Raw genomic sequence first — 25,844 nt, forward strand, 5'->3', positions numbered from 1 at the left:
AAACACTGCAATTGTACATGCCCCCAGTCTCGCTATTGCTTTCTTTATCGTGTGCCTTAGTATCTGGTATCTTTGCCACTTTTCGATTGGCTCTCTCCGTCTCATGACGTGGCAACCAAATTTCCGTGGTTGGCCTTCCCTGACCTCTCGCCGCCGACATCTTCCCGTCGGCTCCCCCTTCTCCCCTGTCATCGCAGGTAACGATCTTCCAAGAGTGCCAGCCCGAGTTCCTGCACGACCTAGTGCTCAAGATGCGTGCCTACATCTTCACCCCCGGGGATCTGATCTGCCGCAAGGGAGAGGTCGCGCGAGAGATGTTCATCATCGCCGATGGCATACTCGAAGTGATCAGGTGGATATCACGTGTGGATGTCACTTCGTTTCCTTATCGATGATTTTTTTTCGTTCCGATCATTGCTTTCTTTATTGGCTGTGGGGTTGAATAGTCTGTCTATCTGTTGACGTGCGTGCGTACATGTGTGTGGGTGTGTTTGTGTGTGTGTCCGCTTGCTACCATCACTCTTGCGAGCCACGTTCTTAGGTGGCGCCATTGTGATTGTGCTGCTGACGTGCGTCCTGAACTCGCATCGATCTACCACGAGCTAGGTCATATGCTTTAAAGAAAAGCGTCGTGCGGGTATCTGTCCTCACCGTAAAGCGACGAGCAGCAACAGTAGTAGAACTGCACGAGCAAAAAAGAAGGAAAGAAGAAAACGGCGAGCTATTAGAAGCTTTAATGGATGCCACCGCATTCAGATCCCTAATAATGGGCGTCACGAGGTTAATGATATTCGAGGGAATAAATCGAAAAGAGAGAGAGAGTTTGCGCTGGCGCGTGTCAATTTGAGAGCGCGAATCGCGCGCACACATCCTCGAAAGGCGGACACCGGATGCCGAAACTAATGACGCGTCCTCGCAGGAAATTCTCGCGCGCGTGCAGGGCCTCGATAACGGAGAGCGAGCCGCAGGCTAATGTGTTCAACGAATCGCTTTTTTTTTTTACAGATTCTATCAAGTAAACAGTAGCAAATCTTCTGTGTCTTAAACCCCACTGATTTTGTTACCATCGTCGTTCAGATTTCAAGCCTCGCGCTAATGACACCTCCTACTAGTTCGTTTACTCGCATTTATTGACCGATAACGCGGTCGGAACGTGACACACGAGCCCCGGTGTTAATTAATGGTCGATACTGTCGGTCGGTCGGTCGTTGCTGCGACGACAGGGTGTTCGCCCCGCGGGCCCACCACGCAGCACATTTTTCCGAGTAAGCACTAATTTGTCCCATTACCAAGAAATTGCAGGTTAGTCAAAAAGAACGCCTCCCAAAGAGCAGGAAAATAAAAACGTCGCTGCAGATGTCGCATGGCGACAGCTTCCAATTTAGTGGAGGATAAGCTACTTGTCTACTGTCATAGCATGCTACTCCTACAGTTGCCAACAGCCGAATAGTCATTGAACACTCTTTCATCAGCCCGATGCACGAAAAGGGTTCTTGCGAATGATGAGCTGGCTTGTCACTTAAGACCTACGTAAAATGTGCAGAGAGTTCCGACTCTATTAAAAATATACTCACTTAACAAGGAGTCGAAAGTTATTGTGGCATTCCCAGGACTCATCAATCGAAAACCAAGGGCGTACATGTTACATACCTACTATTTGGCCCTACATTTTCGGTGATCGATACTCAGCCTTCCTTGCGGCTGACTGACTGACTGAAAAACTTTATTGTTCGAAGTATTTAAGGGAGCGTGTGGAGCAGTCCTTAAGGGGCCGTTCCTTATATAGACTAGGTGGGCACCTCATTACAGGAGCCCATTGGCTGTAGCCGCGGCTTGGGCCCAGCCGACCAGGGCCTTCTGTCTCGCCAGGTCGGAGCAGCCGAGCAGGGCCGCCTCCCAGTCCTCCCGGGTAGGGTTGGGTACAGGGGGAAGGTGAGGGATTGATTGGCACGCCCACACCATGTGGAAAATGTCCGAAGATTTTTCCTCACAGTGCGGGCACTTCCCTGTGCTCCTTGCGGGTGAACGCAGAGAAAAGGTTTGAACCAAACGAAAGTTTCTGAGGTGTGAGTCTGGCATACGTTTCTGCAGAGGAACGTACCTTTGTGGATGGCACTGCGGTAATTTTCGGCGCTTTCATTTTTATAAAGAGTTACTTGGATGAAAGAGCGCTGAGCGAGTGGGGATCCCTCTCACCACGGATGCTTGACGTCCCAAAGTTCAACAAGGGCTTTCAAGGAGCGCCGTAGTTGTCGGTTGCCACATAATTTTGACCACTCGAATTTCGACCCATTTAACTACATACGAGCGTCTTCTGGAGTCAGCACCCATTAGAAATCCGCCACTACAATTGGGAATCGAATGCCCAATTTTGTGTACGCTGACTGTTTCCTTTACCATTGCTTTCTTCACTCGTAGGGGGAGAACGAGAGGGTCTTTATACTTAGGGGGGGGGGGCGAGGGGGGGGAGGTTCCTACCGGTGCTAGTACTGCTATCTTGAGTCGCAAATGTTACTGCGCCGCAATTCTGGGTTTTGAAAATTCGAGGCTTAGAAATGTGAAGCCATCTCGCCTTGAATACCCGCCCTTGTGATTCCCAGGCTTTGGCTCTGGATAATGCTGTCACGGGCTCAAAGTCGGGCCCAGGTGGGCTTCAATTATTAGTGCGCGAACACGTTCTTAATCTAACGACTCGTGTTCCCTCTGTCGCCAGTTTTCTCTGATGCGGGACAAAGAATCGGACAAAATAGGGGAAATTACTCGTGCTTAATAAATGAAATAAGGGAACGATAAATTAATGGAAATGAAAGTGGAGAAAGAAACAACTTGCGCAGGTGGGGAAAGATCCCACAACGTTCACATCACCTGCTCAAATATGCCACTAAGACGAGGGTCTCGAATCCGGCAACATTGATGCCTTCAGGTAGCTTGTGTGGGATTATTGGCCGGTTGCTTTCACCAAAAAAGGTTACGTTCTCGTGACGCATGCGGCAGAAAGGGTGTTCCACATCCGCCGCCAAGGTTTGTAATTGGTGGCGCTAGTTAACACTCCCGGTGTTCTACTAGGAAACATAAATATCCAAGAAGGTGGATGGGAAAACGGCGCCGCAGTAGCTCAATTGGTAAAGCATCGCACGTGAAATGCGAAGGTTGTGAGATCGTTCCCCACCTGCGGCAAGCTGTTTTTCCATCCACTTTCATTTCCACTAATTTATCGTTTCTTTATTTCATTTATTAAGCACAAGTAACTTCCTCTATGTTGTCCTCGGTGTCAGTGTTTGTTAGCTTCTTATGATAGACTAATAAAAAAGGGCCCCTCGATCAACCCCTTGGCTTCCAGAAAATTATCTACAATTCTCGTCGCGATACAATTAGATTGCAAAGCAATCGCAAACCATAACAATTGAAACAAGCGCGAAAGAGACCAAACCGAACAAGCGCGAACGAGAGCTGGCGCTAGCAGACGATAGTGCGACACTAGCGGTCTGGCTGACACCAGATACGAGTACGCATCGAGCGGTAGGGCGAGTCCTCATGAAACCAGTTTCCCGCGCGCACGTCACTGAAGGGGCTGCATTCATTGGAGCCGCCGTTAGCGGTTCGACTCTTTTTTCATCTGCCGCTCCATGTTCTTTCTTTCATCCTTCAGTGTAGTGCTCGCTCGCTTGGTTACGCCGAGACCGACGCCGACGCTCGCCGAAGGAACGGGTACCGAAGAGTTGTGCTCTAAAATGTAGCTTTTCCGAAACGAAACACTGTTCAAGATATTATCCTACTATTTGACATATCTTGTCTCCAGCAAGAATGCAGTTATTATTAGGTAAAAAGAAGCATCCTTAGTATTGAACTTGTTATGAATGCTACTTAAGCTTAACAATTGTCGCAAGCACTAACAAAAAGAACGTTGATCGAAATTGAGAATATTACTTAGAGCACGTCAAAGGGTTCTTTGTTATGGCTTCGAAACAGTGTTTCCCTTGAGAATTCGGCTCAGGAGTAGTGAATGACCACTGACAGTCGCGTTGTGTTCGAACAGCGTTGGTCTTATAGCCAGGCCCAAGCAGGTTTTAAAAAAACCTCTTGGCCAGGCCACAGAACACACAAGGTACCTAGAAAACGCAAGTTGTACCTTCCACCATGGAACTGAAATCAGTGTAGTGGTGGCGTCGTAAACTAAAGTATACAATCGAGAAATAGCGTGGTCAAAATCGAAACTACTATCATGATTATGTGATGAACAGTATGGACGCTGCAGTAATGACTGGTCACACAGCTCGCTCGCTGGCTTTGGGCGCTTGGTTACCGCTGCCGGAGTTGGTATTCGTGTGAATGACACACATATCTCTTTTTTAATTTGCCAACGATTAAGATACTCCCTAATGCGATGATTGAGCGCAGCTTTATACGTATTTTCATTTCGTAATGTATTGCGTGGCGCGGATAATATGTCTGGTGCGGCACGTTGCAAACGGAGCAAAATTTGATGCGCGAAATGAGCAAATCGTGACGCACGGGCACGATACACAGCAGCCGCCGCAGACAGACCTCTGCCCATGCAGCGCTTTGTGTCCATACAGACGACGCGCGCCACTCTGGCTCCATCTCGTATCCATCGTCGCCGCAAAGCCCGTCTTGCGCGGCACTACGCTTTTCTTCTCACACTTCCGCCATAGCCTCATCCTCCGCTTTCCGCCTCGTGGTTCCACTGCACTTTCCTCCTGCGTTTTCCTCCTCGCACTCTCTTCACTATCCCCGTTTTTAATCTCCTGCTGCGCTCCGCATTCACTCTTATCTTTCGCTATGCTCGTTCGCTCGGTTAATAGGTGGGAAGCCGAAGCCTGCGCTCGCCGCAGCAACGGGCGCCTAAAAGCTGCGCTCTAAAATTGGAGTTAGCCTCGAGCTAAAGCTCCCTCTTAAAGTGAGTGAAGAGGGGGGTATGATAACGATAGCGGTGTGCAGTGTGCATTGGCATGTATGCGAGTTCGCGCGCGCACGCGCATTCTCGTGCGCGTGCGCGTATGTGCACGTGTTCGTGACCGTATTTTATGCGTGAGAGCCTGTATGTCTGTAGCAGCGGGTGGCATGCTCGTATGCACATGTTTTGTAACGGCGCAGCTGAATGTAGCCTTGACGCATCGCATTTTTTGACTGGCAACTCACCCGCCGATGAAGTTCTCGTTTCTAGATGCATTCAAGGCTACTAATAGCTTGCAGCTCGGAAATGGACGCCGGTTCATGGCTGATGGTTCATTTGTTCGCTCTTTCTTCCAGCGAAACTGGAAAAGTGCTCACTCAAATGAAGGCCGGTGACTTCTTCGGTGAAATCGGCATCTTAAATCTGGATGGATTTAATAGGTAAGTTGACGTTGGTCATTGCATCATCTCTGCCATTGGTAGCTCTTCGAATAAAAAAAAAGACAGTGGCAACTTCCATTCGTGCGCACGTACTCTACGGCTAAATCCCCCATGTTTCATGTTCGGAGATACTATTCGTGATTTCCATCTGTAAGGAGCACGAAAACACAATCCGGGTCAAATTCGTGTGTTAACAGCGAAATTCTAAAGTCTTTATCGTTGTGTCAAAGTTGTAATAACCGGTGTTATATTCCCTTTCGAACAAGGTAAACTTAGCGTTCCCGATACAGGCGGACACATCTCAGGGCTCAGTGAAATTTAAGGTTAGTTCAGAGATCTTTGGTATTATAATGTGAGCCATACCACTGGCGATATTTATTGATCTCTTTCAACTTTGCAATAACGATTTCCAACAAAAAGCACTGACACGGACACAATGGTCTTCGCATCTGTCCATGGCAGTGTTTTCTGCTGGAAACCTCAATTGCTATGTTCAGCCGGCAAGGTCAGGAAACCACTATCCTCTGTCAATTTTCTTCGTTTTCTTTCTCTCTCTCTCTCTTTCTCCACTCTTTCCTTCCTCTCGTCCTGGACGAAACAGGCGAACGGCTGACGTCCGATCTGTAGGCTACTCGGAACTGTTCAGTCTCTCTAGGGAAGACGTTCTCTCTGCCATGAAGGACTATCCCGAAGCTGAGGTAACTGCCTCTTCTCTCTTCCCTGCCTTTCACGTATTATCTCATCTATCTATACTTCCCTGTTAAGTCTTTCTCCGTCTATCTTACTCAGCCATTGGCACAAATGAATGTCTATGAGTTAATGTAGGGTTCAGTGGAGCACTGACGAGGGACATGGGATGGAGGTGGTACCCGGAGGCAACGTCGAAATAAGATTTGTTGTGTTTGCATTTATATATATATATATATATATATATATATATATATATATGGGATTCATGGGCCACCAACAACGCACCCATGCTTCTTTATTTCCCTTTAAGGAGGAGGGGTTATATATATATATACCCCTCCTCCTGAAAGCGAAATAAAGCATGGGTGCGTTGTTGCTGGCCCATGAAGCATACGGCATGCCCGGCCGAGCGATCCTCTGCCACTGCTTTTTTTTTCCGTTGCCGGAAGACGTCGACATTGCTTTGGTTCGCCCAGTACGCTTCCGGGCTGGAGCTCCTAATGCGCTGAAACATCAGGGGTTGAAAAAAGGGTCAAGAGTGCAGGAAGTGGCCGTAAGCGGATTAACTTGTGGTCGGAAAACCTTGCCGTAACCCGAGTACAAGAAGAGGGAAAGAAAGGGCAGAATAAAAACAACTATACGGGTCCGACGAACGAAAGTAAGCTGCCTGCCAATGGGTAATGTCTGAGAAGGTGCGAGTAAAGGACTCAGTTCGAACGACGGTGAAGCCCTAAGCACCGCTAGGAGGAATATATAGTCAAATTGACGTGAAAGAAAGCATCGGTAGACGAAGAAACAGAAAAAGAACAAGGCGCTGGAGAAGCAAGAACTAATTGGGAGCCAATAGCAAAAAGGCCATAGGGAGGTGTAGGTCGTTGTGTCAAAGTAGCTGCCTGCCAATGGGTAATGTCTGAGAAGGTGCGAGTAAAGGACTCAGTTCGAACGACGGTGAAGCCCTAAGCACCGCTAGGAGGAATATATAGTCAAATTGACGTGAAAGAAAGCATCGGTAGACGAAGAAACAGAAAAAGAACAAGGCGCTGGAGAAGCAAGAACTAATTGGGAGCCAATAGCAAAAAGGCCATAGGGAGGTGTAGGTTGAATGCGGGCTGGCCAAGAGATCAGTGACGCAGCAGGCGTACTTAGATAGGACGTGGGACAAGGCGCCGATAAAGAAAGACTGAGTTCGAGAAAGCCTACCGAGGCGAATGTCAGAACGCTAAAGAGAGAGAGCTGCAGTCGGGCTTCGCGTATCGGCAAGGTAACAAGGCACAGAGGGACGGTGATGAGAAGAGGTAATTTCAGATTCGTGGGGACATTTCCACGATGGCTGAAGCAGGAACGAGTGCGTAAGCCGTGTAATTATTCCAAAATGAGGGCTGCGATGTCTTACCACGCTTACACAAAGTTCATAACGGCTCTTGTTATCCATGGCTATCTTTTTTTGTCTGTGTGACTCGTTGGTTGCCTCTTTCTTTAAATTATAGGGGATCTTCTAACACAAATGTCTACGTTACTCTTTCTATCTCACACACGCGCAGCATATGACTATTTTCGTGCTATATTGATTCTAGTTTTTTTTTTTTACTATCTAATGGGGCGCTTAATTACTTTCTTAGTGACGTTAGAAATGTGCGTGGCTTCAGTGTTCCTTATTTTTTGAAGTGACCTGTCATCTTCAATGTCGAATATTCTCGTGGTCCTGAGCAAGTAGCGATGAAGGCCCCGTCATATATGAAACCCTTCATGAACAATGGAGTGAAATGTCAAGCATGGAGTCAGCGCGCGCCTCCAAAGCAGCTACGTAATATGACTAAGTTGTCGTGACGAATAAAAAGGTCGACCAAACACGCGTGTTATCTGCTGCCGTACCAGAGAAGGAAAAAAAGGTTGTCTCTTCACCTTTATCCTCTAAGCGCGTTAGCAGCTGTCTTTTTCTTCGCGAGAAAGGCGATCCGAGAGGAATGCTGTTAGGCTTAACCGGGCTGTCTTGCGCCTTTTTGAGGACTTACAGGAAAGCTGCAAAACACGCAGGGCAAACGATCATGTGCAGTGCCTATCTTTGGCCTGGCCACATGGTCTACACTGTGTCGTAGTTACTAGCTATATAGTCGTCACAGCATTCACTACCTTGGTATACGTGCAGTTGGTAACTGTATAGAGTTAGTAACACTACTGTCTAAACAAGCAAGTCACTGTTACTAATAGCTCTCAGCTACCAAAACAAACGCAGTTAGCACCATCGGTTACAATTTTTCTTGCCTATAAACCGTTCTGGCACATTCCAAAGTGGGTCCGATAAATGCGTTATAGGCTAGAAACTGTATCCAGTGGTCGTAAAAGCATTTGAAAACTGGCATACTCATTGATGCCATGGATTACCTTTTTTTGTGCAGTATCTCTAACAACAATATTAACGTGAGTAATACCAAGGTAGTGAATTCTGTGACAAATAATCAGTAAATACAGCGACCTCTTCTTAAATGTATCGAGTGGACACAATTGGAGAAGGTGCAGTGAGCATTACTCATCTGTCTTCGATGCACCGTTGAGATGGTGTTCTTATGGGTTTCACAAGCTTGAAGTATAAACGACGAGACAAAGACAAGAATCGCCTTCTAACGCACCACTGTCAACAACGCTCACAGGAAATCATTAGAAAGCGGAAATTACGACATTGTAATCTTAGGACAGGATAAATTATGACTTGCAGATAATGTAGCGCACGATGAATATCGTATGAAAAGCATACGGTGGAATTTCAATGAAGCTCGAGATATCGGACTGAACTTGCGAGCCAGCACAAGACTTTCAAGGAATGGTAAAACAGCACGTACTGTCAAGCTTACGTTTATGACCGATGTGCACAGGCGCCTGAAATGGCGTAATGACGTTTCGAGGAGCACTACTCGGAACTAAATGAGTGAGTGTAACATGATCTTTACTTAGGGATTTGTAATTGTTACACACGTGGAAACCTGGTGCGAGCGTTGTGATCATCACCGGACCTACGTTGTCCTTGTACTTGTTTAAAGGAGAAGATGCGAATTACATACCTAAACAATACCACGCACCTTGGAATGTGCGCACATAATTGTGAAGTTTTTCATCAGAAGCGGCGTACCCGCAAGGTAACTATACAGGACAGTCACATGAAGGTCTGCAGAATCGAACTGCTGTATCGCTGTGATTCGCCAATGCACTACAGCAACAAAAACGGCAAGATGCATTTTCCAATGAACGGTGCTTATCATTACGAGAGTGTGATTGCATTACGGGGTGTCACTGCTGCCCCTTATCATTCTAGATGATACTAGCATACTCTAGTCTTACGACGTCTGCTCATTGTCTCTGAAGTTCTCGGGGGACGTTGGATTGACTGTAACGACGCCACGTTCTTAGGATTTTTAACGTGATCGGTATAGGCAGACATCTTCTATTCCTTTCGGAACGGGGCAGTCACCGCCTACTCCTAAATAAAGAAACTCCGTCTTGTTCGGCATATTAATGCATTTTAATTCGTGCACGTCAACTTGACATGGTCAATGTTGCAGTTTTGTGACGTTGCGTGACAGACAGGCGAAATGGGTGCACCCCGAAAACTTTTCACCAATAGTGGGGGGCTAATGACAAGAAAGGTGTAGCATCGGAAATAATTATTTTTCTTTTCTTCGTTCTAGTCACGCATAATCAGCGTGCACGCGTCACATCAGATGGGCAGTATCCGTGGTTTTCACGGCGCTACGTGACAGACGGGCGAAGTGGGGTGACCCGTATTATAGTTTACCATTCGTGGTATGTTGACTGCGGAAACGTAATATAGAAACAGTTTGGAGCAGCTTTACACGTTATAGCGACCCGGGCCTTAGAATACCAGATGCCACGACAAAGGTAAACACACGTTTCTGGCCTTATCGAAACAGTGATCGTAGGGTTGGTACAATGAGCAGGGGCAAGCCGTTTCGCGCACCCTCCTCTTCCCCTTCCGTCCCGCAGGAGATCCTGCAGGCGATGGGTCGGAAGCGGCTCATGGAGGCGCGCCTGGCGGCGTCCGTGAAGAAAGCGGACGACATCATCTCGCGCAGCACCGTCGGCGGAGGCACCGTGGCCGGCGCCCTGCCGGGATCGGCGGCGGGCGCCGGCGACGGCTCGGCTTCCCCGCAGGGCTCGGTGCACTCGAGGGGACCGCGCTCCATGGACGCCATGCGTAGACTGCGCAAGGACGTCAAGAACATCAGGCAGCTTCTCAGGAGCCGCACCAACACCACGTGAGCACGCTCTCCGTTGGTCATCAATCTTGGTGTGTTCTAAACGATAGAAATGGAAGCGCGTTGTCTTGAGACCCGCAGCCGAGGCAGCGTGTAAGCTGATGTCGTATGCTCTGTCGAGGTTCATCTCAAGTGGTGAGAAACCGCGACTACCTTCGGTCTGTTAGCCTTATTTTTCCTCTTTGCGTCAGCGCCCTCATACATCTCTCAGAAGTCAATGCATTGTCCAGTGACGAGTAAATAAGACAGGATAGAGAGAAGTCATCAATGATAAAATTTAGTTCAATGAGGCGGTCAGTCAGTCAATCAGTAAAACTTCAGCCTGACAGTCATTGGAGATTATGTATATTGGAGGCGGAAAAGCCGACTAAAGCACGAAGCAGCTAAGCCATGAGACTCCAGGCTGTGCCATACTGCCCTCAAGTCTATCAGGACGTTTACTTTGGTTTAGGGGCCCTTAGGCAACAGTGGTGGACAATGCGACTAATGCACTGAGCCGTCACATATGCTGAAATCTGTCCTCGTTGAGCACATCACATGTGTTGATGGCGCCCCTTTCCTTTTTTTTTTCTTCGTCAGCACACGTTCCAGCTGCGCTCGCAAATCCGTACAATGAAATGATGAAATTCACACAAAGGCGAACTCCCTACTGCTGAACCATGCTCGTCTGAATCATTCGAATGTTGGATAAACCTCATGGTTCAGGTCATACGTCTGCAGTACTCTTTATGATGTGGATGCGAGATGTAAGGTTTCTCCGTTTATAAATGAACAGCGACGCTGTGTAGTCGAGATCCACGTTTACCGTTTATCCATAAAATGTCGAGAGACACAAACTCGTAGAAAACATCTGTGGAGGCACTTGCACATATCTATTTCATGTTGGACCCGCATAGCCCTTACTGTACCGGTGTCAAAATCCCAGTAATGTTTTCATTTCCCCGTACCCGGTAATCGCGTCACTCTTCTGGTTCTATTTATTTTCAGCACCCAGAAACCACCCGATATACAGCTTGAAATGGACCCCGTCCTGTCCTCAATGGATGATCACCAAGAGGACAGCGACGCGGCCACTCCGTCGACACCGGTCACCAAGTCCTTACACAAGCTGCTAAGGTCAGCCGATTGGCTCAGTCAGTGCTTGCTTGTATTGCGTTGCTTGCCTCGTTTCCTTACAAAACCGTTTGCGGCATCGTATGCATGTACGTCTTTCAAGTTCACCGGATCCGGCAGCCAGAAATTATCGTGAACCATGTGCCTGCAGTACATAATTTCATTACCAATTAATTTGTTTCGTTGCAAGAAAACAAGACTGACAAATAAGTAGACCTCAGAATGTGTTTACATTAATATGAGCAAAAAACAAATCAAGCTGCAGTGGCAATTATAACGGCAACATCAGCGAGAGAGATGAGAAGTAGTGCTCTCGAATATTTTGCCTAATTTCACGTTGCCTTTCAGGCGGTTCCAAACCCGCCAGGACTCTCAAGGAGGCCAAGCACTCAAAGGTAAGAATGCTTTCTATAGACAGTAGCATATAAGAAGATCCTCACTTCGTTGTAATTAAAACATACTGATAAATTATTGCGCCAAAGATTGAATAAAATAACAAAAGCGCTTGGTAACATTTCCTGTCTATTCAATCGAAGCACAGATCGTGACAGTCCTGACACAGCACTACATCAACGCGAGACGCACGCCTCATTTGTATAAAATGAATGCTAGATCATAGGAGTGTCTTTTAGAGAATTGATTATCGTCCTCTATTTGAATTATGTTAAAGTAGATGTTGGCGCCCTCAGGCGGCACCGCAGCTACCCCACGTAACGTGTAGAACAAGAACAAAATGCTCAGCAAGAAACTTGGCACATTCGAAATGTTTTATCACGTAGAATGCTTTGCACACGAGTCCACAAATCAATAAATGTAGATCTCGCTTTTCTTCGGGCTTCACTTCACTTATCCTCTTAAATGTCCCGTGTCGTTGGTTATTATGTGCCAACATGTAAGGTGGTGGTAACAACTATATTGAGATTCTGTTCAGTTATGATCTGGCAGGCCTGAGTTCTAGGGTGGCCCCTCATGAGGAGCGACCCTTTGAACAATATTACGCTTCGCTTCTTGTGCCTGTGCTTTCCGATGAGCTGGTAAAGGTGGGCGCGTCACAATTTGTCTCAAGTTCTCTGCACGTACCGCAGGCCTTGTCACCAGCATATCATGCATCAAGGGCGAAGAAGAGCTGGCCGACCTTGCCAAGAGACCATCGGCTCTCAAGAGCATGGGCCCATCTTTGGGGACATCTACCAACCAGGAGTCCAGCGGCACCAGTCCCGTGCAGCCCATCGGCGCGGGGCTTCCTCTGCTGACGCGCATCAAAATGCTCCGGGACGCAGAGAAGGCCGCAAAGTCTTCGGCTCCCAGCGACGCCGCTCCCAAACACTTGTCGATTTCGACCGGCGCTGCAGGAGGTGGCGTCCACGCTCGCCGCGAGTCGTACGCACAGCAAGACCGCGCATCGAACCAGATTTCGCGTCTCGAACCGACAACGCACTCGAGCTTGCTCGAACGGCGAAGGCTGTCGCGGCTCCAGGCAAGCATGTCCTTGGCGTCAACGGAAGTGACGTCGGCCGGCAGGTCATCAACGGTCGAGAAGGCGGCGCCGGCGGCGGCGCCGTCCCGCAAGAGCATCGCCGACGTCCTACATCGGCTCAAGCCCGGCGGCGACTCGACGAGCCACAAACAGCAAACACCGACCGTCACGCTCCAGGTTCACCCGCCTCCACCCAGCGACCCGGCCGCCGAGGCGGTGGCAAACCAAAACATTCCGCTCCTCAAGCGAGTCCTCCTACTGAAAGCCATGGAAGATAAGAAGGAAAAAGAATCTAAGCTTCAGACCACCGCAACCGCAGCCGCGGCGTCAGCGCCATCGGCGTCGGCAGACAAACCAAGTGCCTCAAGTAGTAATGTTGTGTCTACAAAGCTCTCACCTCCGCGACCGGACACGCTTTCTTTGAGCCCGCAGCGGGAATCTGCGCCACCGGCAACGTCATCCGCTCAAGTGTCCCTGCGGCGGACCCAGCCGGCACCTGCGAGCGCCGAGTCGGGTTCCGATAGCGGACCTCTGCAGATGCTGTCGCCTAAGTTTGAACTGGAAGACGAGGTGTTTCGCAGTCCCAGCCCGGTGTCAGAACCGTGCGAGAGTAAACCAAGACTAACCCACGACGGTGTAGGTGGCGGGCGCGCCGTTAGCGGTGCAGGCGCCCGGCGGAGCGGCGGCTTTGCTACGACGATCTCCTCGGGACCACCGGTGACATCCGCCAACTCTGCCATTCTTTTACCGCAAGTAAGCGTGATGAGCATGTCGCGGCGTGGCGCCTTGGACACACTAGAAGAAGCACAGCACAGCTCGGCCGACTCGGGAAGCCTAGACATCCTGCGGGAGCCGCAACAGCAGTCGCAGACGCAACAACAGCAGTCTGACGCCATGGCGCGACTAGCTCCCCCGGCAGCGCCCGGGACGACTACCCACTCTCAGCACTCTCAGCAGTCCTTCAGGAGCCGACTATGGAGCCGAAACACGATGGAAGGACACGCGGCAAGGCGCACTTTGCTACAAAGAATGGAGGCCGTCGAACTCGAGTCGACGGACGCCGGGTCGTACCAGGCGCCACCGTCCAGGCGACCGCCGTCGCCACGGACGACGGCCCGAGCTCAGGGCAACGGCGGAGAGCATCTCAGGGGTCGCATTCGGAAGGTGATCATCGAAAGGCCGTCACCGGAGAACGGCCTGGAGCAGTGCCTTGTCTCCGAGCTGCTCACGCAGGAGGACGGTATCGAGCAGTACGTGGCAGCCGCCATGAAGCACATCAAAATTGCCTTCAAGACATACCTGGTTTGTGGTGCTTCCTATGGTTCTTCTCTGCCACCATGCAACTGCAAGGCTAAGTAGTGATCAGTTAGCGAGAACGAAAATCACTATTGGCTTTTCCTGCTCATGTGGTCGTAGACTTCTTGGGGTTATTCTCCCCTTTTGAAGTAGACTTATGCGCACTGTCCAGTCAGAATTTTGCTGGGCGTCCGTGTAACTATCTTCTGTGTTGAGGTCGTAACCGTTACATATCTGATTCAAGCTGTCCGTGCAGGAACGTTCATGAAATGTAATGAATCAAATTAATTTATCTATGAGGCAACATGTCTGTGAAGTCAACTTCTGTGTTATCATCAATGAGGCGTGCACTTGAGATACATGTTGTGCGCTTCCAAAGAAAAGAGATAGGTCACATGAATACAGAAACTTGAGGTAGCCAATGGTAGGCAAAATGTAAGCTTCAACTTGGAGCCGGTGGTTCAAGAGGTGACTTATCGCCAGGGACCAGGTGACATTTTGACAAGTGGGCTTGTCGTCATTACGGCCAGGCAGCGTCATGCGTCGTCATGGCCCACCCTGATGAAGAAATGTCTTTTTTTGCTTGAAACGAGAAAATAATCAAATTATGCTAAGGATCTATTGTCAGCCTACCAAGATACTTTCGAAGGCTTCCATCAGTGAAACTAAGTATTTTTATGCTATCATACAGCACCAGCCCACAAACATCTTTCTTCTTTCTTTTTTCCTCACATAGCATGAGACCCAAGACGAACTACGTAATAAGGTAGCTCTTCTAGAAGACGACCTCAAGCGAAAGGATGCTGTGATATGCGACCTTCAGAGGAAGCTGCTTATAAAGGTGAGCACAATGTAATCAGACAAGATGCTGACAATGGCCAGGAACACAAAGTAAAGCCAGGGACGTGAGAATAAAATTTTGGTGATAAGGTGCTTGCACATTTTCCAACGCCCCTTGAATTTCCTTAGATTCAAATTATACACAGCGTTTCACACGTGCGAACACATCCATGGCTGGCATGTGGATCTGACTTTAATGGCCCTTCCTAATTCTGACCCGACCTTATTCGCCAGGAACAAGAACTCAGTCGCTTGGAGCGGGAAGTCAGCTACCTCGAAGAAGTGAGCAGTCTAAGCGACACTAGTTTGACCTGGTCCGACGAAGAGGACCTCGTATTGACGGTGAGATTAGTCTGCAAAATCTGCTTTCCTTACTTCAAATTTGTATGACTTCTTTGGCTTCTTCGTCAGCATATATTCAACACTGAAATATTGTGTCTCCATTGTAGCGAATTACTCTTAATGTTGGTCAATAAGCATATCTAAAATAAGTGTATTCTGCTGCCCTTGCAGTCGTGGTCTCGCAAAGCATTTCGTTTGCAAAAACTGCTCGTCGCAGGTCATCACTTTCGTTTCCAGAAACATCGTGACAGCCCAGCTATTGCTGGGAATACTGATTCGTCGCATTTTTTCGTGCAAACGATCTGCTCTGCGAAACCACACACTTTCTTGACTGGAGGCGATTTCTTTCAGTGCGTGTGATGCAGGAGTACTAAAAGTAACGTAAGATGTCTCAAATTATCCACATGTCGCTAAATCACTTCTAACCGGCTTTTTGCGTTGTTGCCTTCTCTATGCCTTCGTTGTAAGGCGGTCAACATTTCACCAAAGACTACACGACAAAAGGCAAGACTAATTCTAAAACGCGAAACCATTAAACTAAACCTCAATTGCATGGACAGATTTTTTTTTTCAATGCATGACTTGATTTACGTGTCCTTCACCTCGATCATAGTTACGAGTTCACAGTAGGACCTTCACCATCCCGAATGACCACACACCTCTATAACTTAAGGAAATGAAACATGTGAGCATTCTTTGTTGCATGCACCCATGGAGCGATGTTCCAATTCCGATGAGTCTACGGCGTATTACTTGAGTTGTTGGCAAAACACTGACGCACGCGAAATACATTGTAGCAACCAACAGCAAGAAATGAAGCTATCTATATTGTGTTTAGGGTGTACAAACTTGCATTTCACAGTATGATATTTTAAAGGGAGTTGAAATTTCGAAGTGATCGTCAATGGGCGTACGAAGCAAGCCTCATTCCGGAGTCCTCGTGTGAAAAAGAGGACTTGTTTTCGTTAGGGCAGTACATTTACTCATTCAATCAAAACATTGAATCAAAACATTGAATCAAAACATTTACTCCACGCTGAGGCTGCCCTTGTTCCACACACGACCATTTCACTACGAAGAAGGGCGTGACTGTCAAGATTGGTTTGTTATCTTGATGGTAACAAAACAGTGACATAGATTGGAATGGCAGTCTACTACTATAAGGCTAAAGCGTAGTGTTATATTCTGAATAACGAGAAGCCCTCTCTAGTTAGCAAGAAAAAAGTTTAACCTACAGCCTCCATCGTAGGCCTGCATCGAGGAATGCTCATTGTAAATGCATGTCTATAGTAGTCCACATAGTAAATAAGCAGTGTGCACGACACTTCATTTTTGCACTGACAATGCATCACATCACGACCAACGATTTCGCATTTTGGTGGCCCCTTGACCCAACGTAGAGAAGCGCATGAAAGAACCCGCGCACTTTGAGGAACAAGATACAGGGCTTTGCCGTTGTCGTAATTTCAATTACTGAACACCAATGCGCGTCAAGCGAACGAAATACTAAAACAAAACTTCGAATTGCAACGGTTTCCGCAACCAGGTAAAAGTACGAGCTATACAAGACAGACGCCAGATGATGAGCACATAAAATTGGAGTGTTTGCATTTATTATAGGCTCCAGCTATTACCGTTTCGGCAACGTACTCCATGTCATTCCTTACAGTGTTGCACTTGAAATTAGCGTTGAGCGACATATGACGGAATACGTCCCGCTATTCGTACCCGCAGAAAGAATGCAACGCTTTGCAATACAGCCCACTCTGCGAATTCTGTTTGAAGTTGCCTAACGTCACCAATACAAGAAACCCCCAACGTGCGCTTAAGGAATGGCAGTGAGTCCGTGCGAATATTTCGTGGCAACGAGCCCGCCCTGGCTTTTGCTAAACATTGATCAGTTTGCAGTCAGCCAGTAAAGATGCGTGATTACGTCATAACGCGCATTAGAAGAGTGCTTAAAGTAGCGCGTTCCTGAACACTGTGCAGCGTATCAAGCAACATTTAAGCGTATAGCCTAATGAACCTGAGACAACTACGCAGGTTGTATAGCTCACCTACTTGATAGCTGCCGTAGGCGGGCCACCTGCCATTATAGGCATTCAACGATTGTTTTCACACAAGCATCATAAATTTCGTGCGCAGTCTAAAGGCCAGGTTTAGCACAATACTACGCAGCGAGCACCGCAATCAGTGAATGTGGTGCTGTTAGCTGTATCCGACGCTTAAATTGCTCACCAATTGAACCGCGGTTCGGCGGGAAGAACAAAAGGCGCACTTACCAGGTACACTTCGTGCGGCTTGCACAGTGCGCGCAATCACCACCTCCCCACGTCCCGAAAAGAATACCCGGTTACGCCGCACAAGTAGCTGCTATAGTTGTGAACTGATGTAGTTGCAAGTAGTAGCCCTCTCTCTCTCTCTCTCTGCTGCAAGTGTCTGAGCCCTGCGCGGGTGTACCGTGGCACGCTGTGCCTTCGTACCTCCTCCCCCTCCCTCTCCCCCAAACCCCGCCCTGCCCAACAGAACGAGTCCGTGGATAGTGCACGAGCCGATCCCCTCCTCGAGGAGGAGGAGGAAGAGGAAGAGGAGGATGGGGGCGAGCGGGGTCGAGCCCGGCAGCAGCGCCTGGCCGCGCAGACCACCGCCGAGCAGGTCGCCTCCTCGGCACGCGGAGGGGGGCGACCCTTCCTCTACTCGTGGCCCCGGGCCAGCCTCCCCAACGCGCGTTCGCACCACCGACACCGCACGCCCCACAGCTCGTCGTGGCATGAGCCTTCACTCTCGGCACTGGCCTCGGCCTCCGACTCCGCACTGTGTGGGGTACGTGCGGCGGGCGTCGCCGCGGGGCCCACACCTGCTGGCTCGCCATCGCTCTAGCCGCGGTGTGCTCCGCACGCGCGCACTCCAAGAAAAACGAAACGTCCCCCCCCCCCTCCCTGCTATCACTCTCGTAGCTTCTGGCGTGTGCTACGCGCTCACGTGGTTCGATTAGATTAGATTTGGAGTTTTACGTGCCAAAACCACTTTCTGATTATGAGGCACGCCGTAGTGGAGGACTACGGAAATTTCGACCACCTGAGGTTCTTTAACGTGCACCTAAATCTAAGTACGCAGGTGTTTTCGCATTTCGCCCCCACCGAAATGCGGCCGCCGTGGCCGGGATTCGATCCCGCGACCTCGTGCTCAGCAGCCTAACACCATAGCCACTGAGCAACCACGGCGGGTTCACGTCGTTCGAGGCAGGCTGGTTTACGTATATCTGCGGTAGAACAAGTGCTAGCCCGTTCAACCAACCGACTCTTGTGGGCGGGTCAATAGGCTTCTCGGCGGATGGTGAGTTCTGCAGAAAGTCTGGAAGAGCAATGGGACAGTATGCCCGACTCCCGTGCCAAAATTTCGATGAGCGGTCTTCCTCAAGGCGAAGACGCCCTTCTTGTAGAAACAGTGACATCGAACTCGGGCACCCGTCCCGTGTCTTCCAATGTTTCCTGCGCATTTCTGACAAATTTGACAAAACAGAAATTCGATCTTTAGATGTCTTTCTTTCTCGATGCTTTGACATAGTTAGCCGCTCCACACGAGAACCATCTTCAAGAGACGTTCAAGGAAACGCACAGGTACACAAGGTCGAGCTTTCAGCTTAGCATCCTCACAGCTTCTTTTCTTTTGCGCTCCGAAGTGAGCTTCACGTACCATATTGCAGGGAAGATCGTACCCGCACTTACCTATCGTTTTCATTTGCGCGCCAACAACATTGTTCGTCCGCTGTGTTCACCTCTCGTTGGATTCGGCCAAGCTTTTATTTTGCGAGTTCCCTCATTTACGACTTGTAGTAGTGGCGTTTTCAAAGGCAAAAGGATGCTGTAACGTGTTGATGAGCATAAATTCATCTTTTTATGTATTGATAACCAGGAGAGATGTCGAAGCCAACCTACCGTTAGCACTGGGCGTTTTTCCTTGCCCACTCAAAGTGTCTTCGAGACTTCTCTAAACGTATCATAATAGAGTAGGCCATGGCGTATGGGCACGTTAGCTGGATACAAGGTGTAGTGGCTTCATTCGGTAGCGATCAGCTTGGTCTACTCCAACTGTCTTCTACACCGAAAATCCATGCTCGACAAGAAAGCTACTTGCCCAATATTTTTTCTTGGAGTGCGCGCGTCATCTTCCACACACACACAAAAGCCTACCTTGTTGTGTTGTTTCCCCTCTTCACCGTTGCAGCATACATGCTTGCAGTGCACACACCGTATCAATCACCTCATTGTTGCCTTTGAAAGAACTATTGCCAGTGTCAGTGAAGCAAATCTATCTAACACGTCTCAGGACAAGTTATCTCACAATCAGAGACCAGCTGAAAGGGGGCTCGACGCGTGACGTTGTCGCGTAGGCTAGTGGAGGATGTCTACAGCCTAAGCAGGCGCAAAGTGCACAACAATAAAAGGCACAACTTTATTTCGCAAATTTTTACTTGTCGGAAAGTATTACGGCGTAAATTAAGATAAATGTTGCGGCTCCTATCACCAACCGCATAGGCTTGCATGCGCCCGTCGAATGGTCTGCGTTCAGGCTTTTTATCGTGAAGACCTCAGCCAGCTCTTTGGTTAATGATCAGCGTCACATGTTCGTTGATTCGCTTACCTATTCGTATGACTCTTCTCCAAGGCGTGTCTCTCGAGCATCTCTCTTAATGCAGTCAAGTGCCAGACCGGATCAAACTCAGTGCTGCCCATGGCGCTGTCAGGCCTGGGCCTTTTGTCAGTAGGTTACCCCACGTTGCAGCTCATACTTCAGAATTTGTTGACTGGTACTTGTTCACTGATACTTTCATTACCTTTTCACTGGCATCTTTTCAGTCTTAGCAACGCTAAGTAGTTTACTAATATACCTATAAAACAAATCGTTAACTCAGGACTTTGTGGTACTAACGGTGTAGCTTATCTAATTGAAGAATTGTATGGGCATAGCAAAGTAAAACGCGCAGCAGATGACAAAACATTGATATATTGGTTAATTAATGCGTAAGAAACTTAGAATGTGAGCCTAGGATTAATAGAACATGGCACGTGTATTGATATTTAATCATGTGATTTGTGACTGTCATTATTATCTTAATTTAAAGCCTGACAGCGCTTGAAACCAACGTGAGTTTAACGTCACGCTCGCGAGCCTCCCTTCGGCTTTGCAAGAGCTTCTCTTGTTCTTGAGCGATTGAATGGAAGTAATTGATAGCTAAGCCAAGGCATCACTTCGTGCCAAAACATCACATCATTGTCACATGATGAGTTGCTGTGAAATCTATTTCGAGGTCCAGGATTCGTCGAATAGCTGCGGCAAAAATCCGGCTATATGGACAGCAGATCGTTGGACAGCTTAGCGATCGAACTAAGGCGGCTTTTGACACTATTTTCTTTGTACGTAGCGTATTCTTTTAGTCAAGGCGTGCCTCGTGGTAAATGGGGCTGAAAGAAACCCAAAACTATTATGCTGTGACGGAATATTATAATACTCTAGTTTGATCAGAATACCTGCATGACCTGTAGCAAACATTGATTGAAGCCTGAAGCTTAGGACTTCCCCTGACCTTAGTCCGACATAGCGTTGCTCGGGACCGTAGCGTAGAATGTAGGTAGGCACCTGCTGTAGTCTCTGTTGAGCAAGTTGCTTGGTCACGAGAAGATGCAAACCTGGTAAGTACCTCAAACAAGGATACATCTCACCGAGAGTTCTTTGCGACTTCAGCAGAGCGTTTTCAAGGGTACAAACTTGTTTAAAATTTGTACGTCATAAAAGACAAGAGCTCGAGTTGAATGAATGCACTGTTCATGTTAAATGTTAACTAAATCTCTGCTGGGCCGGACAACCACGCAATCCTCAACAGCTGGTTACGCCCTGCATGTGCTTAACACCACACAACACCTAAAACTGCTGCTTGATGTTAGTGTCTCGCCCCTCATGTCTTTTATCTTTATCTAAATCTAAACAGCATTGAACAATTCACCAAGACACACGACACATCATATTATAATATGCTTTCTAAATCGAGTTTTTCGCTAAATCATTCAAAGTAATAAACCTACATCTTTCTCATTTCTCTTATTTAGCTAAGGAAACGAAGTAACACAGACGCAACGAGCAAAAATATGACACCACTGTGGCCGCATGTAGCACTGACCTGATTTAGTTGTTCTTTCTCATACACTTGTTCACCTGTTTTGTTTCTTCGATATTGTGTAAGTGCATATCTTCCTCCTCCTTGCTTTCTGGCTCGTTATATCAGGTACAATAGAGTAGCTAATACTTTTTCGGTCGTATTGCTTACATTGTCCCTCAGCTTATCGCTGCACTGCCAAACTGCTTTGGATATTGCAAAAATACTGCACAACTATGTGTCATCTTTAATAACAGCATGCTTTTTTGTGCTTATTTTATTTCTTTGAGTGTCCCCCGTTTCAAAGGGGATGTTCATAGCATCCATCCATCCATGTTAACATCTTACTAACCCTTCCTAACCAATCATTTAATACAGCTCGAAGTGCAACACAAAACATGCCAAAACAGCTGATAAGATTTTGAAGAAAAACACTAGTTAAACAGAGTTGGGCCTTTGTATGCAGTCGTCTCTGTTCTTTGCTAAAAACACTAGTTAAACAGGGTTGTGCCTTTGTATGCAGTCGTCTCTGTTCCTTGCTCGCTGCATGTCAGTGCGCTCGCTTCTTGCTTGAGAATTGAAGCGTGAATTAGGCTGCGACATCATCATTTCGTGATTGGGTCGCGTTGCCTTGCGTCTGGCGGCAGGTGGCAGCTGCCAGGCTAAAGCCCGAAGACCTGTGGAAACTGGAGTTCCCGCCGAGCCAGGACCAATCCAAGGCGACCAGCATCGACTTGAGCCTGAGCACGAGTAAGATGAGCAGCGGCGGCAGCTGCACCACGCTGCCGGACCTCGCGGTGCCGCAGCCGTACAGCCCGCCCGCGAGGTCGGGCAGCGCGACCTCGCCGCTGCTCACCTATCCGCGACCGCCGACGTTGGCCAACTCGGACGACTGGGAGGTGCAGATGCTCGTCGAGGAGTTCGAGAAGAAAGTCCAGGAGGAGCAGTGCGGCAGCCGCCGCCACTCGAGCTGCGAGCCGCTGTCCTGGAGCCGAGCGCTGTCGCGCAACCTGACCTACGTGGCCGCCGAGCCGCACCACAAGCGACACGCGACCTCCACGTCATCGCCCTTCGGCTCCCAGGAGGAAGGGCGAAGGCGGCGCCTGCGACGCAAGCACAGCCTGCGAGACGACCGCCTGCTGCGGTGCCTGGCCGGCCGCCAGGCCCCGGCGGCGGACGCCAGACCCAAGCTGACCCGGTTCGCCTCGCTGGACATGCCTCGGTACCACCGCCAGCAGCAGAAGCAACACCCGCTGCCGAACCACTACGGGGACGAGCCCGGTGAGACCGGGGCATTTCCCGAGAGCAGCTCCGGCGACCACCTTAGATCTAGCTCGTCCCGAGGCGCGGCGCTCAAGCGGCGGGCCTTCTGGCAGTCCAGGCAGCGGCACAACACGTTTTTCGCCGGCCAGCCGAGCTCGTCGGGGCTCGCCAACGACAAGCAGAGGCTGCTCGGCGCCTGGCGCAGTCTGGACGAGGAGTGCGAACCGCCCGAGGACGACCGCCGGCGACTCCAGGAGACGTCCTTCTCCAACGAGTGCCTCTGGCCTCCGAGTCCCGCGCGCCCTCAGCCCGCCGCGGCGCTCGTGAAGCAGGCGTCCAGCGCGTCCTCGGTGTCGTCGTCCTTCAGCTCGCACATCGCCGGCTGGCCGTCCACTCCGTGCCTGCCGACCATCAAGGAGGACACGGGAGGGGCCGCCGGTGCCGGGGGAAGCGGGCGCCATGACTTGACCAAAGCTCTCAAGCTCTCTTCGAGTGGCTCTCGGAGCTACAGCGAGAACTGTCTCACCGACGCCGACGTGGGAGCGGCGACGCAGCTGTCCCTGACGAGACGAAGCTCGTCTAGCGGCGGTGGGGGCACGTCGTCTTCGAACGACTCGACGGAGACGACGATACAAGAGCCGGCGTTGAGCCCACAACAGAGGCAGCAGCAGCAGCAGCAACAGCAATGCATTTCTTCTTCTACGCGGACGACTGTGGCAATGACCGAGACGGTCGCGAGATCGACGGGAGGACTGACGACCGTCTCGGCGGTGCAGGGCAAGGCCGACAGCGTAGCGATATCTATACCTGACACGGAACCCATCTGGAGTTTACCCTAGCGCTGTAAGAAAAAGAAAACACTGACACACAGACACACAGTAGAGAGAATACGTAGAGACCTTCCTCGGTTCGGAAATCGCTCCTAAAGAACGCTAGAAGGGAACCGGCGCTTGAGCGCATGCATGGCCTTTGATTCAGTGTGCTTGGTCGTTCCGAGTCACGATGTCGTGCACGGTGTCGTGTTTCTGTCCCGGTCGAGGTTTTCGAGTCTACGAACGGGGCGAGCTTTGGTCATTCGTTGAGGCTGTCGCTTCGTCCATTATTTAACGCGTCATTCGCAACCTTCGTTTTGTATCTTTAGGTCGTAATTATTTGCGCAACGTTGTACTGTCGAGAAGCTTACCTTTTGTATTCGTTGAACATGTCTTGCGATTTCTTACCATATTGTCAACTGGTTGTACCATTTTGCAGTAGCAGTAACATCGTTACGATACAGCACGGTTAACCCCGTGCCACAGGCGCATTTTCAATGGCCATTCAAACCAACGACCATATAACTCTGCGACAATATCTCTCTACTACTACATTGCCTTTAACGACAATTGATTCGATTGTCAATGTCTCGATAGACGGAGGTACAGAAAACCTCGCTGAAGCGTAGTGTTGCCCATGAATATGTCGCACGCTGCCTTTCCCTCGTTGCTCTAATACCTTTTGCATTAGCATTTGATGAAGACTACGGATACCATCTTAGCGTAATATGTAACATCAAATACGTAAGGCGTAAACCAATACCTTTTTTCAAAATAAAAGCCTTTTCTTGAACAAATCTTTATCCCGGTGATATATATACCGCTGCCCTGCGTTATGCAGATCAAAATATCTAAGATAATTCAAATTGCTCATCCAGCGGCGATGGAATCAGGTGAGATTGCAGGCTTTATTTGTCGGCAATTTCAATCGTACTTGAAAGTGCGCGCGTGGCACGAGTATCACATGAATGGACCAGATAGGCAATCTTACTAAGCGAACCGTATATTTACCAGCTCAAGAAACTGCTGTAATGTAACATATACTCCGCTGCTTAAGCGGGCACGCGGGCTATTTCGCGCTGGCATAGGCTGAGTCTTTTCAGAAGATATGTATGTTAAGGGTGAGAGACAAGACGTGGCGTACTGCCTAACGAGTGCATCCGCGTCTGATTGTCGCGGAGTACCTCAGTATTGCTCTGCAGTGTGTTCAGTACGCAGAATGTGCTTTTGTCGAAGCAACGTTGTCACGACATCGTTTCGTCATGATATTGTCCGAATGTCGGGTTGTTGACCACGTTCCCTGCCGTTGATCCATGGTGCTGGTGCTTCGGATTATTAACACTGTCAATATTGGAATAGTGTATCTGAATAGGGTATCAAGGATAGGGCGTCGTTAATGCGGCTCGCGAGGTACTATCAGCTTCTCTTGGGGGCCTACTCGTGTTACTGGCCAGTGTTGGAAGGCCAGACGCCATTCCTATTCTTTCCGTTGCATATAATTAGTATCACAGAGCCCACTTTCTATAAAAACCAATCTTTTCGAGACACCAATTCGCGCTTCTAAATTGCATTAGTGTTAGCTAAGAAAAAAGGTTCACAGCAAGATGTGGACCGCTGTTGATCAAATATATGTGAATTTTTGGTTCAGTGCGTATTCGAATGCGATTCGTGTAGCGTGAGACCACGTTAGCCAGCGATCGATCCATGGTGTCACAGTATAGAACTATTGCTTCCTAGTCAAACGTCGAATGTTGTGCGTATCGCTTCATCCCTGCGTTTGTTTCAATCAGTGATTTGCTTCGCGGGAATTAAGCATCCGAATAATTGCTGACCTTCCGTGAAGCGAGAGGCATGATAACGAGACTTCTCCCCGACTTCGATTCTGCGCTGTCAGTCCCGTGACAACTGGGCAACATATACGGTGTTGTTGCATACCTTTAAAGCAACCTCCTCTGGCTCGATGCCTCACATTTGACGGCAATTCATTCCTTCTAAGTGAGTGCAAAATTTTCGCGTGGGTCGGGCAGTGCTGGCTCGCCTGCAGTTGTCTCGGTCGGTGATTGCTCTTGTTGTTGCCATTTAAGCCCATGTTTAACATCCACTACTCTAAAAAAATTCACCGATAATCGAGTGGATAGCACGAAATAATATCATAAATTAAATGTAGTACAACGTTATACCAGTAAATAAGGGTCGTCTAAGTGGTACGATAATTCCTTTCTTTCTTCACAGCT

General features: G+C 48.9%; 1 protein-coding gene across 1 annotated transcript in view; it reads left to right on the forward strand.

Annotated features, from left to right (window-relative positions):
* Positions 1–24,568, forward strand: part of LOC139056253 (uncharacterized) — a 642,331-nt gene extending 617,763 nt beyond the window's left edge. Inside the window, exons 12-22 of the mRNA XM_070534328.1 lie at positions 198–352; positions 5,272–5,355; positions 5,957–6,053; positions 10,042–10,313; positions 11,301–11,429; positions 11,775–11,821; positions 12,512–14,205; positions 14,936–15,040; positions 15,274–15,381; positions 17,908–18,204; positions 22,183–24,568. Coding sequence (XP_070390429.1) covers positions 198–352; positions 5,272–5,355; positions 5,957–6,053; positions 10,042–10,313; positions 11,301–11,429; positions 11,775–11,821; positions 12,512–14,205; positions 14,936–15,040; positions 15,274–15,381; positions 17,908–18,204; positions 22,183–23,637 — 4,443 coding nt within the window. The 3' untranslated portion in view covers positions 23,638–24,568. The remainder of the gene's footprint in view (positions 1–197; positions 353–5,271; positions 5,356–5,956; positions 6,054–10,041; positions 10,314–11,300; positions 11,430–11,774; positions 11,822–12,511; positions 14,206–14,935; positions 15,041–15,273; positions 15,382–17,907; positions 18,205–22,182) is intronic.
* Positions 24,569–25,844: the final 1,276 nt, after the last annotated feature.

Source organism: Dermacentor albipictus, chromosome 2 (genome assembly GCF_038994185.2).
Source record: "Dermacentor albipictus isolate Rhodes 1998 colony chromosome 2, USDA_Dalb.pri_finalv2, whole genome shotgun sequence".
Classification (NCBI taxonomy): domain Eukaryota; kingdom Metazoa; phylum Arthropoda; class Arachnida; order Ixodida; family Ixodidae; genus Dermacentor; species Dermacentor albipictus.